Raw genomic sequence first — 14,673 nt, forward strand, 5'->3', positions numbered from 1 at the left:
TTTAATTTTTCAACTTTTTTAGTTTTTTTTTCTATAAATATCGATAAAAATGTATGTGTTCGGTAGAAAAGCTTGAAAATTTAATACAAGGCTTCTAACAATCTAACACATCGTTACAATAGCAGTTGAAAAATAAAAGAAATACATAGCCACAATTGTTTTTTATAAGCATTCAAATTTTGAATTTTGGCAACATATTATGTAAAAACCACGTCAATTTGTAAATTATTTTATGCTAGAAATTCATAAAAAATTTTCCTTTTATATCTAAGATTTGAAAATTTAATACATGGCTCCTATCATATTTTTACAAAAGCAATTGAAAAATAGAAGAAATGCGTAGTCACAATTTTTTTTACAAACATTCAAAGTTTGAGTTTTGGCAACATATTATGTAAAAATCACGAAAATTCACAAATTATTTTAACCTATAAATTCATAAAAAAATTTATTTTAAATCTAAGATTTGAAAATTTTTAATAATCTATAATATATTCTAGACAGATAAATCGTCTTCGCTCAGAATCGTTTTTCGTATACAATGATATAATATCATTGGATTCAAATTTAATTCCATCCATTACAGTAACCCACTTGTAACCTACTGTACAGCAGAGCGACATCCACGATTTACCCGCCTTTTTTGGTTTATGCGAACACCCGTAAAAATACCAACAAAATATACAACATACCAGGGGCGTCATTTGGGGTGTGGTAGGGTGTACGGTTGCACCCCTTACTTTTAGAATGTTACAATAAGCCTGCGCCTTGCTAAAGCCTAAAATAATGCACGAGCCACGAATGCACAATTATTTAAATGATTAAAATAAAATTGTAATAACCGGTCTATATGGAAATAATTTAATGCAGGATAATATACATGTACGTTATATATATACGTATAATGGCCTGCTTGAAATTTCGCACACCCGAAAAAAAAACCTGAAATGACGCCCCTGCAACATAGGTACATTAATATTTAATTGCATACGATTATATAATATTATACATTAATGATCATTGTAAGATACTAATTTTTACTCTGCAAATAATCATATTTTAAATATTATGTTAAATAGTAAAAAAATAAATTAAAAATAAATAAAATTAAAACAAATATAAACTTTAAAAGAAAATATTAAATTTATTATTATTATTTTTTTTTAATATATAAAAAAAAAGCGGGTAAGTGGATGTCGCTCTGCTGTACATTAGGTGGTGGGGTGGACCTCTGACTAGAGTAGGTTAGATTTGAATGCAATGATAGGTATCATTGTATACGAAAAACGATTCTGAACGGAGATGATTTGTTAGTCTAGGATATATTATAGATAATTAAAAATTTTCAAATCTTAGGTATAAAAAGAAAAACTTTTATGAATTTCGATCTAAGATAATTTGAACATTGCCGTAATTTTTATGTATTTAGTCAAAATTTGAACTTCAAATGCTAATAAACAAAAATCTTATATTTAAAAAGAAAATTTTTTATGAATTTCTAGCTTATAATAATTTGGGAATTTTCGTGATTTTTACGTATGTTGTCAAAATTAAAATTTAAATGCTTGTAAAAAAAAAAAAGGTGACTATACATTTCTTTTATTTTTCAACTAAAATTGTGAAAATATTTTAGGAGCCTTATATTAAATTTTCAAAACTTAGGTATAAAAGGAAAATTTTTTATGAATTTCTAGGATAAAATAATTTACGAATTTTCGTGATTTTTACGTATGTTGTCAAAATTAAAATTTAAATGCTTGTAAAAAAAAAAAAGGTGACTATACATTTCTTTTATTTTTCCACTGCTATTGTAAAAATATTTTAGGAGCCTTGTATAAAATTTTCAAATCTTAGGTATAAAAAGAAAAACTTTTATGAATTTCGATCTAAGATAATTTGAACATTGCCGTAATTTTTATGTATTTAGTCAAAATTTGAACTTCAAATGCTAATAAACAAAAATCGTGCCTATGTATTTTGTAATTTTTTAATCACTATATGAATAACTTATGAGGAACTTTGTATTAAATTTTCAAGTATTTTGATATGGCCAAAAAAATTTTTCAGAAAAATTGAAAATTTCATTTGTCTATAAATACCTCAAAAAATTTTGAAAATTAAATCATGTAAAGAAAATGCCAATCTAAATAACTGGTAAAATTTTCAAGTATCTACGACTTATACTTATTGAATAATAACAAATGTTTAAAATCGTTTGAGGATATATCGTTATCGTTACGCTATTTCGAAAAAATTTAAAATTCAAACGCACTTAAAATTTTTCCTATAACGACGCTTCGAGTTTTCTCTATAGCTATTTGAAGGAAAACTTATGAAAAACTCAGTGTTGTATTCTTAATCCTTAGTTATAAACACAAAAAATTTTATGATTTTTAAGCTTAAAAATTACTTGCAAATTTTCGCATTTTCGACAGATTTCGTAAAAATTTGAACTATAAGCGCTTATAAAAAAAACTGTGACTAACGATTTTTAATTTTTTTTTAGCTACAATAAGAATAACTTATAAGGAACCTTGTATTAAATTTTCAAGTTTTTTTGGTCGTCCAACATTTTTTTACCGATACTTCAAAAAAAAATTCCCAAAAAAATCGAAAATTTCAGCGGCCTATAAATTACTCAAGAAAAGTCAAAATTAAACTGTATATATATAACGCTAACATAATTATTTGGTGAGAATTTCAAGTATTTACAGTGATTAGTTTTTGAATTACAACCATATAAAAAAATCAATTTGGTCGAAAACTGGTTTTGCGTAAAAATTCCAGTTTTTCTGTCATTTTTTTTTTGTTTTTCTCGATTTTTTTGAAAACTGTTGGAAAATGTTTACTTTTGACCTGTATAATGCACCAAGGATCTTCAATTTTACATCGGAAACCACCCCCAAAGTTTGAAATAGAAGCATTATATCGACTAGTTATGCTGTACACAGACACAAAAAAAAAACACACATCATTGTAAAATCAATACATTCATCACATCGTTCAGAATCTAAAATTGAGTTGTGGTCTATAGCTGAGCCTTGGCCCATACTAATCGCGCCCCGTATGGCCGTTAGTTTAAAATTTAGAGTGAATTGACCTCTTATAAAAATTAAAGATAACATTATTATCTAGGTTCTAGCTTATCATATGCGATTTTTATTTTGAAGCTAGTGAGTATTTTATGATTTTAACGATTTAAAATTTTAAAAATACTCGTTACTCGTTTTAATATTAAAATATAATAAAAAGCCCATGTGATAACCTAGAATCTAGATAATAAATAATAATGTTACCTTTAATTGTTATAAAAGGTCAATTCGCTCTAATTTTTAAACTAATGGAGATAACGTGAACTGCTGAGCGTAAAATGTGCTATATTATGCAATTGTAAGACGGAGACAACCACAACACATGCAGATGTGGCGTCCTCTTAAGCGGAGCAGCAAAGGGGTGCTATAGCATGGTGAAATCAAGGGGTGCATCGAGCTTGAAAAACCGTTGTTGGTGAATCCTCTATAGTCTATATTATAGTATATTAGTCTATATATTAGTGCTCCTTGGCGCCAATAGCTTTAACGCAGACCTGTAGCTTATGATGCATTTTCGTTTTGGCAATGAACAAGATTCAACCTCTTAACAGTTTAACACGCTGAATCATTATATCATATAATCAATATAATATCAACTATTAGTAAAGATCATAAAGTAAAGAGGCATATTTAATTCTTTATTTAATTTTATCTGCCACGATATTCTCTGCACGATGTAAAAAAACATCGTTATCAGTTTATCACTTATAACATCTGTTATCTAGGAGCACATGACGTGTGAAATATGCAATCACAATGTCCAGAACTTCAAACATTTCAACACGATTACTCGTTTTTTATTTATGTGTCACAAAGACACAAACATTGATATTAAACATATTATGGATACGGCATTCCTTTATACATTCTACATACACTGTTTACTGTTTAGGCCAACATAACGGAGAGAGAAACTATGATTCTCACTCGCACACATCTTCTGTGTGACAAGGAAATTAAAACTCTTGTAAGAGAGAGAAAACATAATATGTACAGATAATTGATAAGATATTATTATTATGTTAGCTTACAGATTTCTGTGTTATGCGGCGCATCCATTATAAAATAAATAGTTTGATATCAATGATCACAGATAAATAAAAATGCATACTCGAGGATATCGTAACTCTTCAGTGCCTTCAGTCGCTCTAATTTTGGATTTCCCTACTCCACTTTATATAGAATATACCATATTATACGTATTAGGGCCAGTTGTACCGTCTCTGATTAAAGATAAATAAAAATATAATAATAACTAGCACGGAGGGCTAGTATAATAATAAAACCGGAGTTTAATCGGCCGAATTTGCACGGTTAAATATCTGTTATCAGCTGATTAAGCGTAATCGAAGTTTAACCGTAGACGGTACAACTGGCCCTTACACTATTACATGATACATTCGATCAGTGAGCACCTTCAGGCTTCAGCACCTGCTACTGGTGAATGGCGATAAGCTCTTTGGGATTCAATTCAAACGAGGTTTCGTAGTTTTATTTTAGCGTTTAAGTGATGATCGTTTATTAGACTTCGTCGACGTTTTCAATACAATTCAGATATATTATATTGGTACGTATTATAGTTAAAAGTACATTACTTTATACTATTGTAGTATTAACGATCCAGATATCATTACCCGTACAGGTCTTACGATAGCGCAAACGTGTTATTGTTTATAAATAACCAAATCAACACCGAACAATAATAATTATATAATATCGAGTATAATATTATATTTTATTAACACTAATTTAATCACGTTACCCGTCGCCTGGGATATTTCTATCGTTATTCGTTTTATTCACTACCTCCTAGTAACCTACCTTATTCATAATAACTTTAATTCTTATTTGGTACATTGTACTGTGATATTTATTGTACACTTATAAAATCCGAACGAATTTTGTAAAACGTCCTTTGCACACGTTCGGTTCAGAGGTTACATTGTCACTTGATCACATCACTGTTGAGTGCTATTTGTTGTTCATATTACACATATTTTGCACAGGTGATGTCCAGTAACATGCCATCTGAGATGAGCGTCGTTCCAAATTTCAACAGTGAAATGGTCGGTCAAAACACAATGAATGAGAATAGAGTTGAATACCCTGATAGAGGTTGTCCAATCCAAGAGCCATTGTTAAACCCAGAATTACCAAAGAGTCTTACTCCATTGGACAAACCATCATGTTCCTCACAACAGGAACCAATGTCCAAGGAATATAACCAGAGAAATAACTTTGGTTTTTACGACATGGATGCACCAACAGGTTATAAGCTCAAAGTCTGTAATACAAATTTCAAGAAAACTTCTAGTAAAGAGCAAAAAATGGACTTACCAACAAAATTCAAAGTAAGTTGTTATTACATAATACAAATCTCCTTAACATTCAACTCTACCAATTGCTACTTTAAAACTATTCAGTATCCCAATATGTTATAGCTAACTTATTGATACTTTTAACTTTCTACGTTTAAATATGTACCTATTATGTTTATTACAGTTTATTATTAATATTATACTTATTATTCAATGTGATTAATTAAATTTGATTTAGGAGATAAAACTGGACAACTCAAAATCTCCTATTACTAAACTCAATGAAATTATGTTGTTAAAAAAGCAAGTAGTAGAATATAAGTGGGTTTCCGTATCAGGCCATGTACATAATCCAATTTTTAAATTTATTGTTGAAAATAATGAATTATATGGTAAATTATCAATAGATCTATAGTTAAAGTAAAACATATTTAACATTCTGCTTAAAAAATGTTGGTTTTAGCTTATGGAGAAGGTGTGTCAAAAAAAGAAGCAAAGAAAAATGCAGCTGCTGCATTTTTGAAAAAATTAGATGATAATGATGGAAACAACACCATAACGTCAACTACTTCAAACATTTCACCTAGCAAAGTTAGCCCTTTAGAGTATAGGTATATGGTTAAACATGAATGATATATAATCAAATTAGATTGAATGATATATGTTTAATTTGTTTTTAGCAAAGAAAACATTTTAAATGAAATTTCAAAATTAAACCCTATTGGTGTGCTGCAAGAGTTGTGCATGGCTCGTCATTGGGAACTGCCCAATTACAATTTTCCTTGTGATGAACACAATGATACACATAATATTTGGTATTCTGTGATATGTTCCCTTAGGGAATTCCAATCTTTAGGTAAGCCAATTCACAAACTAAAATTTAACATTTTAAAACTTAAAAAGTATTAAGTAGTTAAATAGGTACTTATATAATATTTTAATTGTGCTTTATGTAATATCATCATATTTTAATAATACTACAGTATTATCCTACAATCTTCATTTGTGAGAATTAATAATGTTTGTGTATTGTAAAACTAATTAAGTCCATGCACATTGCACATACTTTTCTATCCAAAACTAACTAAACAGAATTTAAAACAACTAATTTATGAATATAAGAGACATTTCTAGGATAATGGTTATGTGTTGTAACATCTAATTTATGTTTATTTTTATTTTACTTTGGTAATAAATAGAGCTAAGATTTTAGTGACCTATAAAACTCTATAAAAATGAACTTAGATGAGCAAAAATAATTTAATTTTAAAATAATAACTATTATTATTATACTAAATAGGTAAAAATTTGTTTTAAGAAATTAACTAAACAGATATATTCAAATTTGAGTTGACTTGTGATTGTGTTCGATTCAGGGTATATTTATTCTGAAAAAATAATTTAATGAAAAATATTTAATTTTTTTTCACTTGTATACATATTATTGCATTTTACAATAAGATAATTCTTAAGATTTTCAAACATGAAACTGTGGTGAGATTAAATGTTTTTATGTAAAGAATAACTTTGACGTTCATAAGGGTAACGGGCATATTTGAAATGAACCATATCATTTAAAGTTAGATTTTCCAGAATACCATCTCTACTTATATTTTCACTGTGCGATGGCCGATGATGAATAGCAGATATATGTTTTAAAATTTTGAACCCATTATATTTCAGTTTATTATATATTGTTTCTTCGATTACATTAGGAACAAAGGACAATGTAGTCTCAATTTGTTTTATTTTATTAATAGATTCTGATAATAAGATCCCAGAAGCTTCCAGATTTTTTATTTCTGAAAGAATGAAAACAAAATTAGATTTTATATATATTAGGTTATCTTTTAAACTCGATCTAGACATAACTTATTTTGCTTCTTTTATAGCTGAATCTTCATGATTTAATTCAAGCAAAACTTGTCATAAGAAAAATTCTCACAATAGTAATTTACAACATTCAGTCAGGTTCCCAAATCGTGTGATAACAGATTTGGGTAGTAATGGAATTCCTGGCGCAAGTTTTAAAAAATTTTATACAATATGCCATATGGTGTTTTAAAAAATATTTTTTTACACAACTTATAATTTTGAAAATTTGGTCTTTTATCTTCTTCAACTCTATGAATTGCATACAGATTACTTATACCATTTTTGAATACAGAATGGCTCTTCCTGCTTTCACCATATATGGGTCAGCATCACATATAAAAATTAGAACCTTATCTTGTTTTATTTCTTCACGTCATAATACAAACATGGCTTTATCGAATTCTTTTGCAATGGTTGAATGATTTGTTTTTTCCAAAACATCAAACGAGAACAAAAATATTTTTCTTGAATTTTCCGCTTCAAGGGTATCAATAACAACATTTACTACATAAAGGTCTTTAAAATATGTTGTTTCATCTACTATGACCTAAAATTTTTTATCTCAACAAAACTATTTAAACAGCTTCCTACTGTTGTCTAAATTTTAGGCATTTTTAAGATTTTTAAAGTTTTAATATTAGTTGCGATATTATTTATTCAGTATTATGTACAGTTAAGGTCGGTGTAGAACTACATAGGTACGTGTCGTATTCACTACTAAAGCTTCTATTGTATACTTATATTGTTTTAGGTTCATTCAATATCTAATCTTATTGGATAAATTTATAATTAATAATATTATTTTTTCAATATCAATGGATTGGAGTAGGTAATTGCCTATAAGTACTAATAGGGATTAACTATACAACTCATTAAAAAAGCCTAAAATAAAACAAAAATTAGTTTAAATACACAAAATGAACGTAATATTTTTTTTGTAAAAAATGCTTAATAAAAATCACAAATTCTAAATTGTAACCTATATCATTAAAAAAATTTAATTTTTGATTAGATCTGTAAAACACAGAGAAAAAATAAATGTGAGTCACTAAAATCCTAGCTCTAGTAATAGAAGTGTAAAAAAATATAAAATTATAACTTAAAAATTCGTTTTAAATTTTGACACTCTAGCTCATTCATACAGCAATGTTCAAATTCTATATTTTTTTGACCACTGGCATCCATAGTTGTTAATCATTATTACCATGCCAAATGATCGCCAGCAACCATAAATGAGTATGGTCTTACATTATTAACATTTATGAGTTATTTTTAATACTCTTATAGATACTGTATCACATTATAAAAATGTGGAATGGCGTTGAAAAATGCTTAGGGTAACCAAATTGGATGACCACCTGCGGCATATGGTGGTTAACGTGTTTAATATATGCATTTAAAAGTTAATTTCTAATTAAGAAGTATAGTATAGTTTGTATAATATTATAAAAATAAATTATAAATTGTATATTATGTACCAATATACTTTTATTGAAAGCTTATCATATTAGTTTAATCGTTGAAGTTGAACACCTTTCTATATTCTGAATTAAAAACATGTTCTGCAAATAAAAATATAAAATAAAACTAGTTAAATGAAAAACTCGATGGATCCAAACAGCTTATATATATATATATAAACCATCAGTTCACTAACTTTTTTTTTGATTGTGGAGCTCTTAAAAAGCTTTAAAAAGCTCTTTGCTAAGAAAATTCTATGGAGCCTGAAAAATTATAAATATTCATTAAATTTATTTAACGAAACAATTTGTGATGATGAATTAAATCAACTTCTAAAAATTAGTAAGATACAAGATTCAGCAGGAAATATTTTTGAAACCATGTACATAATATTAACAATAGTATCAAAAAGGGTAACAAACCTTTCACTTAGTACACAGAACAAAATATATTTTTACGCTTAATGCAATAATTAAGAAGTGCAATATCATAGAAAATTTGTCTAGTTTTGAGTAGGCACTATAAATAAAGGTAACCCGAGCCAAGGTATTTACAAATAGATCAATACCAATTAAGGTCAACTAGTACAGTTCATGTAGACTATGTAGAGACTTAGCAAGTGCCTGAATTTCAAAAACATGAGAAAACAAATTTTTTTGTGACAAATTTTTTTCTGAAAATCTAAATCCTTAATCTGATTTTCTGGTAAAAATATTAAATTACAATTTTTACAAACAACATATAATAATAGTTATAATTATATTTCATAGCTACAAATATTTTCATAAAAGGTGTAAAATTGACTTCGTTTCAACCCTAAAATTTTATAAAAATAATTATAATTACATTACATACTGTACATTTTATCATAATTATTTATATTTTAGAGTAGGCGACCATTTTCCCTGCAGTTCCCACCATACCGACAAGAAAAATGCCTCATTGTCAGAGTGGTGCGTATGAATTTAACCAATGTAATTGAAAATACTTGCATACAATACATCGCATAATATGTTATACATCCTTTTGAACTTATGCATAGTTATTTACTGGAATTTCAAATAAATAATAGAAACAAAAATATGACTCAAATGAGTTGTATGAATTTTTACAGTAAAATATTAAAAAGTTCTACTGTACTATTGAAAATCAACAGCACTAGGCCACAGTTTATAAATATATTTCTATTGTTTGGTTTTAAATAAGGGCATAATATCTCATTTGTAATGTACCTATGCAATTTGTATAATTTTTTTTTAGAAAGATGATATTTGTGAATAGTTTGAAATTAATCTATACATTTTTGTTGTGAATACTTCTTATACTATTTTTGTTTTTCTATTTTGTCATAATGCCATTAATAGCAATAATCAATCTTCAGAAATAATTTCAATGTTTTTAAAAAACATGTATTATCACATTGATTGTTGTAACTACCCTTTTAAGTATTTTTTTATTTTTTAGTTATTATTATTAGGGTTGACTGGGTTGAGGCTTCAACAACAAAGATCATTAGCCTGTGGAACTGTAGGTTCTATTCTTAAGTATTTCTTAAATATTAAACATACACTTAATTTAGATGTTGTTTATATAGAATTGCCACCATTGTATCTGTGCACACTTAGTAACTAACTTATGTGATGAAAATTAAAATGTTTTTTCGAATAGGTGAAGGAAAAACAAAGCAAGCAGCTAAAAGACAAGCTGCTCATATCATGTATGAAAAAATAAAAAATGTTCCTTATCAGAGTAGTCCTGAGGCTAAAGAATTTGAATATCTAGAACCTAGTAAATTCATGTTAAACACTAAGGAAATTAATGATTTAGATCATACAAATAATCTAAAACATTTGGAAGTATTCTTTAACCGATTAAAGTTATCTCAAAACCAAAGTTTAAACAAACTAAGGGTAATACATTAATTTAATTTAACCATGCTAAATACTAAATATATATATGTATATTTCTTCATTTGTACGCAGAATACCAACTCTACGATTGAAATAAGAAAAAATGCCATTGAAATTTTGAGTGCAATCGCTAAAGAAGAAAATTTTAATATTACATATGTACTGATGACAAAGAAATCATGTAAGAGATCAATTAAAATAACAGTCATAATTTACTTATTCCATGTTCTTTTTTTTCAGCTGATATTGGAATGTTAGTGCAATTAACCGTCACTCCTCTGCTGTTGTTTATCGGTAATGGCAGATCAACGACAGAAGCTCAAGAAACGGCTGCCTTTGTTGCTTTATCATACATAAAACTTTTATTAGATTAATAAACCTATTTAAAACTTGCACATTGCACATACTTAATAATGTAATAAATTCATTTGTGCTTAAGAATAGTTTATATGATATTAGTATAATGCTAAATATTGCAACTTTCTACATTATGGTCACATGTTTTCTATAATTTAATTTAAAATGATTTATAATATTTATTTGTTGAATCATAAACACTATACATTTTTTCCTTTGTAGCATATCATATTTATACCAAAATTATGTAGTGTATTTATTTTCCTAAGTAGACATTTAGTTTTATCTCCCTATTAAGTACAACAATTTAATTTATTATGTATTTACTTTAATATCATAAACATATTTTATGTATAATTTGTGTGAAATAAAAAATAAAGTGTCTCCACTATCTATATGATTTAAAGTGTACACATTTATCCTAATAATATTCTCTATACATTTTTATAACAATTTTCTATTGTAATTTGCAATTTAGTATATGATTTTATGAAATGTTTATTTTTAATTGTAAGGATAAGTATAATAGTCTGATAAGTTTTTCATAAGATACCTATCATATTAAAGTATTTAGTGTACATATTTCAAACTATAAACTAACTAATGAAATACAAAATATATGTGCATGGTTGCATAGACAATCACCATGCATTTTTTATTGAATCAATATCTTGCAAGTAGTGTATGAGGTTCTGTACAATAGTTAATTTTGAATAGTTTAATAGTAATAGATTATAGATATGATATATAAAGAAATTCAAAAGCACAAAAAATAATTGCTATAAATATCATAGCAGAAGCGTAACAGCCATTGATGTTAGTTACTGCTTAATTGCATAATGAATTTTTGTATCTAAATAAAATGGTATTTGAAAAGGACTTTTACATAGCAGTAAAGGTGAAATATTTTGTTGTAGATAAGACATATAATATCAGTCTAAGTTAAAATTAATCAATATTCTTTTTTTTTTTTCGTTTTGCTTCAGTTGAAGTATAGACAATGGACAGCTTAGTAGTGGACAATGCTTGAACTGAACCTGAGAAATATTTTCCTTCACAACATACTAGTTACCTATTTATCTATTAGATTTATAACCAATATTATTTATAAATTATAAACATTTATTTTTATATTAATACTCATATTGTAGCAATTTAGAATACTTGACTGAGCTAAATCATTAGTCATTATAAGAATTAAGCGATATATGCACAAAATAAACTAACTTACTAACTTTTATTTGTGATTTGATAATTAAACATGGTTTTAAATTTATTTATTTAAACTTCAATGTTTCAAATAATAAAAGCCAAACATTGTTGCACCAAGGTTTAAGAAATTAAATTTTAGGAGAGTCTTCTAAAGTTGGAGAATGTGTGATAGTGTTATACGTAAGCTTCAGTAACGACAATCCTTTGAAAGCAATTTTTTTACAGCAAGTTTTAACCAATCATGTAAGTTTTCTAATATGTTAACTAATTTTCAAATTATTTTAGGATGGTTCGACAGGCAATATATTAAATGTATCTTGTGAACGCTAGTAAACGGGGGCCAAAATGCCTAATTGCAAGCAAATTGTTCCAGTTTGTTGTTTTAAAAATAATAAGGAAGATCTACCAAGAACTTATGAACCTCAGAAATGGGACTTTGGGGCCGTCCTTCTAAATCAGGACCTAAGAAGTACAAATAGGGTAAATGCGTTGATGCCTTATCCCCTGATAAAAACCAAAAATAGCAGTTGAAATTATTGTCCCTTTTGGGAATACTTTAGTTTCCCTCGTGAATGAAGGTATCGCTTTTCGTATACCTTGTGGCTTATAAATATTTTAAAACAAGAATATCTTGCTGAAGTTGATGGGGATTGTAAAACTTAAATATCTCTTCAGATTTCTCTATTTTTTGTTGGCGCAAATTTAAAAAGCGGGTTAGTCGATGTCGCTCTGCTGTACATTAAGGGATGGGGTGGACCTCTGACTAGGGTAGGTTAGAATGCAATGATAGGTATCATTGTACACGAAAAACGATTCTGAACGGAGATAATTTGTTCGTTATCATTACGCGATTTCATAAAAATTTTAAACTCAAACGCTCAAAACATTTTTCCTATAATGACGCTTCAAATTTTCTCTATAGCTATTTGAATCAAAACTTATGGAAAACTTAGTGTTGAATTTTATAACCTTAGATAAAAATACAAACAATATTATGAATTTTGAATTACAAAATAATTCCCAAATATTCATGGTTTTGACGAATTTTTGTCAATATTTGAAATTCAAATGCTAATAAAAATTTAATTTGCATTTCCAGTGGACATGTTTTTTGTGATAAAGATTGAAAAACTTGTAAGGAATCATATATTAAATTTTTAAATCTTAGTTTAAAAAAGAAATTTTTTTATTAATTTCTAGCTTAAAATAATTTGTGAATTTTTGTGATTTTTTGTGATTTTTACGTATTTTGTCAAAATTCAAGCTTTGAATGCTTTAAAAAAAAAAATTGTAACTATGAATTTATTTTATTTTTAAATTGCTATTGTAATAATATGTTAAGAGCCTTGTATTAAATTGTCAAGATTTTCTACCTAAAAAATAAATTTTTATCGATTTTAATTTAAAAAAAAACTAATAATGATTGAAAATTGCATATACGAATAGTTAAACTTAAGTCAAAATTTTTAAAAATTTCATGGTGGATAGAATATAGATACCTGGTACTTATATAAACATTCAGTGAAAATTTCATGTATGAATGTCATTCGTTTTAAAGTTACATAAAAAAATCAAAATCGATTTTGTTGAAAACTGATTGTACGTAAAATTTCCTGTTTTCCGTTAATTTTTAGTTTGTTTATCCCGATTATTTAGAAAAATATTAAGAATTTTTTACTTTTGATCCCCCAAAGTATCAACTAGATTCACTTTCTGGTTTAACAAGGTACTGAAGTTAAAAGTCGAAGCATTTTTACTGTCCCATAACGTAATGACAAACACAAAAAAAAAATATTCATGGTTTTGACGAATTTTTGTCAATATTTGAACTTCAAATGCTAATTAAAAAAAATTGTGCCCATGTATTCTTATAATTTTTTATTCACTATAAGAAAAACTTATAAGGAACTTTGTATTCAATTTCAAGTATTTTGATAGGGCCAAAAAAATTTTATCGACACTTCAAAAAAATGTTTTCAGACAAATTGAAAATTTCAGTCGTCTATAAATATCTAAAAAAAAGTTAAAATATTTCGAAAATTAAATCATGTAAAGAAAATGCCAATCTAAATAACTTGTGAAATTTTCAAGTATCTACGACTTATACTTTTTGAATAATAACAAATATTTAAAATCGTTTGAGGATAAATCGTTATCGTTACGCTATTTCGTAGAAATTTAAAATTCATACGCACTTAAAATTTTTCCTATAATGATGCTTCGAGTTTTCTCTAACCTACTTGAAGGAAAACTTATAGAAAACTTAGTGTTGTAAGTTATATAAGAAGTAAAAATGTATATTTTAATTTATTTATAAGTTAAATATTGTTAAATATCTTAATTTTAATATACCTATAGATGTGATGTATGTCTAGGTAGTTAATAAAGAAAATCTTTGATTTTTCGATAGATTCTTAATGCATGTGCACTGCAATAGCCATCCCATGG

General features: G+C 26.9%; 1 protein-coding gene across 1 annotated transcript; it reads left to right on the top strand.

Annotated features, from left to right (window-relative positions):
• The first annotated feature begins 4,131 nt into the window (after nt 1-4,131).
• Nucleotides 4,132-11,654, top strand: LOC107167796 (interferon-inducible double-stranded RNA-dependent protein kinase activator A-like). The gene is made up of 8 exons (XM_015516982.2): nt 4,132-4,659; nt 5,099-5,443; nt 5,649-5,802; nt 5,874-6,021; nt 6,091-6,266; nt 10,415-10,656; nt 10,729-10,837; nt 10,897-11,654. Exons 2-8 carry the CDS (start codon nt 5,102-5,104, stop codon nt 11,028-11,030), a joined length of 1,305 nt encoding a protein of 434 aa, XP_015372468.1. The 5' UTR covers nt 4,132-4,659; nt 5,099-5,101; the 3' UTR covers nt 11,031-11,654.
• Nucleotides 11,655-14,673: the final 3,019 nt, after the last annotated feature.

Source organism: Diuraphis noxia, unplaced genomic scaffold, assembly GCF_037042655.1.
Source record: "Diuraphis noxia isolate RWA-SAM2 unplaced genomic scaffold, SU_Dnox_SAM2 contig0004, whole genome shotgun sequence".
NCBI lineage: Eukaryota > Metazoa > Arthropoda > Insecta > Hemiptera > Aphididae > Diuraphis > Diuraphis noxia.

Excerpts from the sequence above, each read along its gene's own strand:
- LOC107167796 (XM_015516982.2), top strand. The coding sequence starts at position 5,102 with ATGTCCAGTAACATGCCATCTGAGATGAGCGTCGTTCCAAATTTCAAC. Across the intron at positions 5,803-5,873 it reads TGAAAATAATGAATTATATG|CTTATGGAGAAGGTGTGTCA; the intron begins GTAAATTATCAA and ends TGTTGGTTTTAG. Across the intron at positions 6,022-6,090 it reads GTTAGCCCTTTAGAGTATAG|CAAAGAAAACATTTTAAATG; the intron begins GTATATGGTTAA and ends ATTTGTTTTTAG.